This window comes from Epinephelus moara, chromosome 20, assembly GCF_006386435.1.
Source record: "Epinephelus moara isolate mb chromosome 20, YSFRI_EMoa_1.0, whole genome shotgun sequence".
In the NCBI taxonomy this organism is placed as follows: Eukaryota; Metazoa; Chordata; class Actinopteri; order Perciformes; family Serranidae; genus Epinephelus; species Epinephelus moara.
The window spans coordinates 33,225,429-33,231,669 of record NC_065525.1 but is presented as its reverse complement, the minus strand read 5'-3'; the positions used below and the strand labels follow the sequence as shown (position 1 = coordinate 33,231,669).

At 38.0% G+C, this 6,241-nt stretch overlaps 1 protein-coding gene across 3 annotated transcripts in view; it reads right to left on the bottom strand.

Annotated features, from left to right (window-relative positions):
• The window catches only part of alkbh3 (alkB homolog 3, alpha-ketoglutarate dependent dioxygenase), a 20,678-nt gene extending 14,747 nt beyond the window's left edge, over positions 1-5,931 (bottom strand). The window contains exons 1-7 of one of the 3 annotated variants that reach the window (XM_050073882.1): positions 5,821-5,925; positions 5,045-5,132; positions 3,626-3,706; positions 3,337-3,443; positions 3,213-3,247; positions 3,021-3,068; positions 532-635 (exon numbers count right to left, since the gene is read on the bottom strand). In XM_050073882.1, the coding sequence (XP_049929839.1) occupies positions 532-635; positions 3,021-3,068; positions 3,213-3,247; positions 3,337-3,443; positions 3,626-3,701 (370 nt within the window). In that variant the 5' untranslated portion in view covers positions 3,702-3,706; positions 5,045-5,132; positions 5,821-5,925. Of the gene's footprint in view, positions 1-531; positions 636-3,020; positions 3,069-3,212; positions 3,248-3,336; positions 3,444-3,625; positions 3,707-5,044; positions 5,133-5,820 lie in introns of all 3 variants that reach the window. The other 2 variants (XM_050073881.1, XM_050073884.1) reach the window with 2 other exon arrangements.
• Between the last annotated feature and the right edge of the window lie 310 nt (positions 5,932-6,241).

The window sequence follows — 6,241 nt, the reverse complement described above, 5'->3', positions numbered from 1 at the left end:
TTCAGAGATGGTCTTCTGCAGACCTTGGTTGTAACCAGTGGTTATTTGAGTTACTGTTGCCTTTCTATCATCTTGAACCAGTCTGGCCATTCTCCTCTGACCTCTGGCATCAACAAGGCATTTTGGCTCACTGGATATTTTCTCTTTTTGGGACCATCCTCTGTAAACTCTAGAGATGGTTGTGTGTGCAAATCCCAGTAAATACTCAGACCAGCCCGTCTGGCACCAACAACCATGCCACGTTCAAAGTCACTGTTCAAAGTCACTTAAATCACCTTTCTTCCCCATTCTGATGCTCAGTTTGAACTTCAGCAGGTCATTTTGACCATGTCTACATGCCTAAATACATTGAGCTGCTGCCACGTGATCAGTTGATTAGCAGTTGAACAAGTGTACCTAATGAAGTGGCCAGAGAGTATGCCCAACAGCAAACCAGCTGCAGTGGGGGAACCCTGTTCACCCTGCAGCTTTCATCATAGGCTCACATTTCACCCCCTCCATACTGCTTACCCTTAAGCCCCTGGTACCCACCCTGTCTGTAGTTGGTCTTCTGGGACCAGGGAAGCTCTGCTAACAGCTTACTGAACATCCAGTCCGCCTGCTCTGGGGGAAGAAACCCAGGCAGCAGCCGCAGTCTGGACAGATGGAAAGACAAAACCCACACTGACACCAAGTACCCAGAAAATGAAGGTGGATACATATATATACAGCATGTAGCTCATATATATTTAGTGTTTGTACAGATTAGTCAAAAATAGGGCACCCTGGTGGCCTACTGTGTGTTTTGGGTGCCAACCAAAACTCCCTGTTCTAAGTCTGGACATGAACCTTTTTCCGTCACCTCTATTCTATCAACTCTCTGATAGAGGAATAAACTTAATATGTAGAATGCTGCAGCAAGGTTCCTAATTGGTACCAGAAAAAGAGACAGCATTACACCAGTACTAGGATCCCTGCACTGGCTACCTGTCAAATACAGGAGTGCTTCTGAAGTTCTCTTATTTGTTTTTAACGCTACAGTAGGTAAGTTTTATAAAAAATAACTCTCTGTCATATTTACTGAAACTGTCACTAAGTCCCGGCAGTAATAAACAGATAATCTATGAAAAAAACCTCTGGCTCCTCATGGCATTTACAAGAATTCAGCGTGACTAAACAAAAACCATAACCAGGAGGAGTCTAACACATGACGAGCCATGCGCCTGCACAAGCAGTGGTACGTGTGCAGCGTGCACAGCAAAGACAAGTAAACAGAGGGAGAAGATGACAAGAAGTATACTAAAGATAAAAGAAACAAACCGAGCCAGAAGTGAAAGAAGAGTAAACATTTCAGTGGCTAGAGAGCTACGGCACCTGAAAGGATTCAAAACCGATGCTGACTCAGGTTCAAGGGAGCTGCGAGGGAGGGAGGTTGCACATTGTATGCATGAGCAGTGATTAATATTACGTTTAAAATCTCCTCCTGGCTCTGATTAGTTGTTTTTGTTCAGGTGCTGTAGATTCATGCAAATGACACAGGGTGTCTACAGGTATCAGACAGTCAAATTTAATGCTTTGTAAGACCCTTTCAAATCAACCAAATTTAGGATAGACTTTTCGCGTTTTACTTATTTAAGCATTGCAGTTAAGTAGTCTATATATATGGTCTTGTGCAGAGGAAGGTGTTACGTAGGAATATTGTTATTAGAGTGAGTTAAGTCAACCTACATTTTGCCAACAGGTAAGAGTAAAATGTAAAGTATTATAGTTTTTTTTTTTTTTTTTTTTTAGAGAGAGAGATTTGTAAAATTAGAAATGTCAACTTTCACATAAAAAGCGTGGCTCCTTTTCACAAAAAGAAGTTGAATAAATGAAATACGATAAAATGTTTGTAGTAGTTAAGACCTCACATATTCAAGATTAAGACTATTTAATGACTTTTAAGGCCTTATTATTGTAAAATTGAATTTAAGACATTTTAAGACTTTTTAAGGACCTGCAGACACCCTGTGACATTAGGAGCACTAGGAGGAACCTAATTTGTCAAAGATTTTCTGTCTCATGTACTGTCAGCATATAGTAACAGTTACAGAAAATATGACAAAAAGTTATTAAAAAAAGAAGCCATGTATGGGCACCACTATACTTGTCTTAACTCCTCTGGTCCTACTCCAACTCTAGGCTTTTCAGGACAGTTACTTTGAACTGTTTCACAATTGAGGCTCGTGGGTAAGGGAGTCCATGCATTCCAGGTGGCAGCCCCAACGCTTTCGATTAGCCTTCCACTTTTAATCAAATGCCCCCCGCCCCCTTCAAACTTATGAAACAAAACTCTTGATGTACATGTTTTAGTGGCCTTTGGTTGCATTCAGTGGTATTAACATTTCAGTATTTTATTTTTTATAAATTTATCTCACACATCTTATTCTGTTTCTGTATCAGACACGCACATGTCATGATATTGCCTTATATTTTTCCACTCCCATTTATTGTTGTTATTTTACTCGCTATTGTTGTACTGTTCATTTTAACTTTATCAGCACTTTGGTCAACTCTGGTTGTTTTTAAACATGCTGATTAAATTCTAATGAATCACACTCACAGAATCAATCAGAGGACACTGGCTGTAAGGTTCCTGTGGCCCTGAGCCTTAGCTTCCTCACTCTTCATTTTCTGTAATCTTAGTGGATCTAGTTATTTTAGTCTTTAAAAAAAACATCAGCTCAGTACCTAATAAGTATATGGAATATTCTGGTTGTTCAGGAAGCTTACGTGCAGCATGTGTTCATACATATTTAGCATCTGCTAAAAAACATTTCTGTGTCCTCAGAGGGTAGCACCAGTGAGGTAGGAAAGGTAACATTCACTGAGCGATATATACACTGTTGTTTGTGGATTACTGCCATCTAGTGGAATTAAAACTCAATCACAGATTTGTTATATTCACTAAACACACTGATTTAGTATTATCATTTTTTTTTTATTCTCTTCTTTTCCATTTATTTTGCACTTTTTCATCTACACAATAATATTGCACTGACCTGGACACTCCTGATGGTCCATGGCTGATCTCATGATCACCTGCTTGTCTGTCCAGGACAAAATTATGTATATCAGCCAATGTGTACATAGCACACAGCCCAATATCAGGCCAAAATATCACAGGACAAAAGACAGAGACATGTTTATAATAGAAAGAGTCTATCCAGTAGGGAAAGAAATGTGTTACTTACTCTATCACCTTCTCTGGTGGAACATCTCTAACTGGCTGTAATGTAAAATGGACACAACAGAGAAAGATTAGCACAACCAAATTACCCCAAAATTCTACAGTTACTTTTTGAGTTTAGTTTCTACCTTGGTGGGCTGAAACTCAAATGTGTTAGGTGCTTTCTGTGGCCCACATCCCCATGAGCTAGGGCCTTGGTTGACATTTTTGGGTGGTTGGTTGTTTGAGACTGCACCTGATGAAAAAACAAAAATAAGAAGCTGTTGTCAACACATTAGGCATGTTAAAAGGTATAAGAATCCAGCCTCCAGAGCTATGATTAACTAAATCTATAAATAATGGTCTAATTAATGATGAGCAGGCAGAGGGAGTCACATACAACCAATACAACAGTATATGTAATGGCCCTTAACTTACCTGCTGGTCCTAAGTGTTTTGGCAGTTGTTTGGCCCAAGAGCCCTGGACTCTGGCTCGCTGACGCTTATCTGACATCACATCTGCGGGGTGACAAAGGAGGAAGAAAAAGTCTTCATCACCAAAGAAACAAATTCTCCACAAACCAACAGGAATACAGACAGTTCATCACTTGTGTTAGATTCCTCCTAAAAAACACTATAAATGAAAGGACCCATTCATTTTAATAACTTTGGAGGTAGCACAAGTCTGCCAGCAATAGTTGAGGAGTAGTGAACTAAATGTAGGCTAATTAAACTTGTAGTCTGACGACAATTTGCACTAGCTTGTTGGTAGTTCAACTACATTTATTTTTGCATAGTTATTCAAGTAGTTAAATTATTTTTCTGCTATTTCTGTGTAGTTGTGCACTTCAACCAAAAACAATTTTGAGCCATAAAAGGACTGATTTTTTTTTTAATTCTTATGTTACCACTGCTTCTCTACTGTAACTGAGCCCCCTTTCACCACAATTAGCCATCGGTATTGACTATTTTTTGTTATTTACAAATGTTCAGAGAAGTTGTAGCATGCTATTTTACAAGCTAACTGCCTGTAGCGATACCTCTACCTGGATTCTAGTTCCTGGAAAGCAGCTGTCTGACTGATGGACACTGTATACAAAACCATGGTGACATTCCTGCACTTTCCAAATGAGTAGAGGGGTATTTTACTCTTTTAGTTTATGTATGACCTGTAAACAAGTGGGCACTTACTGCCTTAAACTCCTTAAGCTGGCATGTGACATTTCTTGTATTATATGTTGTTAAAATTTCATTAAACATGTACATTGTCAATTTGATCATTTTTACAAAGTAGTTTGAAACCAAACTAGATTTCTCCCTAGGACAGCTTCTTGGTAGTTCAGCATCTTCCAGTGTGAAGTAATTGGTAGCCAGTAAAGTTATGTTTTCAAAGTAGCCTCCCCAACACTGTCAGTGGCATCCAACATTTAGAGAACCAAATAAATAATTGTAAACGTCCTGCTTTATTTCCTTCTTTCAGTGCATGGCTGTGTGTGCACTATATGCCTTTAATATTTGGTGGCAGTGTTTTAGTTTTGTAGTCCTTTGTAATGCTTCGTCTATTATTTCAGAGTTATGATATAAATTTCTATGTCTGTTTTATAAAGACTTTCGTCATCGTTGTTTTAATTGACGCTGTATTCCACTGCATGAGCTTTGATGTAGTCTGTCTGTCTGCTTTTTATTTTAGTTGTGTCTTTTAATTTAAACATCAAGCTGCTAAATTGAAGAATAACTTGAAAGCGATTCATTCACAGATACTAGGCATTTTGAACATTAACTTACCATTAAATCCATTGTTTTTTATTTAAGGTGCAATCCCTGATTGAGCAATGGGTAACAGAAAGGCCTACTTACTGCATATTCTCTCATTGGTGGCAAAACAATGGCTGCAACCACTGCCTCCTGCTCTCCCTCAATGGCAAGACAGCTTACTGAAAGTGTACTCAATGGAAAAAGACAGCAAAACTCCATGTGAAGATAGACACCTTTTTTTTTATTCTATGGGCTCCTGTAATTATGTATTTTAGATTACCAAAGTCATACGGCAAAGGTTTTTCTTTTGGGACTCTTAATGTTGATGTGCATGTTGCCATGATTTGTAATTTGTATGTTCGTTTAACTGACATAGCAGCAATGTAAAATTCAAAGCTGCATAAACATTTTGTTAAAAAAAACATCAAGCTGCTGATAAAAACATCCTGCACATTTTTATCCCAAATAGAAATTTAATTTCCTCTTTAACAAACATTTAATTAACATTATCTTCTACCTCGGTCTTTTCACTTCTTCACTCGCCGAAAAACATCAATTGCAGACTCATAAAAGTGTGTTTTGATTTTATTCTAGAGTTAAATATACAGCAACTTGATTTAATCAAAAAGCTACCTACCTTAAATTATATTTGAGTGACATGTTGACAAAAAAACAACAACAAACTATAACAAATTCTTAGCCTAACCCGACAACTGCTGAACCTATCAGTTAAACGGTATTTTAGCGAGTACGCTTGTCTTACTGGAACAAACCTATATTGAGTTAGCTGGCTATGCTAACTGAGCTAAACCTACTTAAAGTTACTTCAGTAAACACTATGTGAAGGTCAGAATTAAACAAATCTTTAAACAACTCACCAAAATAGCTGCTAACACACAGCACTTCAGCTGAAATACAAAAGAGACAAGTCTACAGAGCTACAACGTCTGTGCTGTGACAGCCATGGTGAAAGTGTGTTACAGAAAAACAAAGCCTACCCGGAACTGAGATGGAAAAAAAAGGTTCCGGCACGTTCTTCGTTTCTCTGTGCCTCTGATCTTTGATTACTGTGATCCAGATACAAAAGTGGAAAGTAACTACATTTGCTTAGTTACTGTCCTTCAGTACAGTTTTGAGTTACTTGTACTTCACATTATGTGCTACTTAATACTTCTCCACTACATTTCAGATGGAAATATTACCACTGTTTACTTCACTAATTTGCCAGCTATCACTAGTTTGTTTGTAGATTAAGATTTCTCATTCCATACAAAGTATTGTGAATAAAATATGACACAC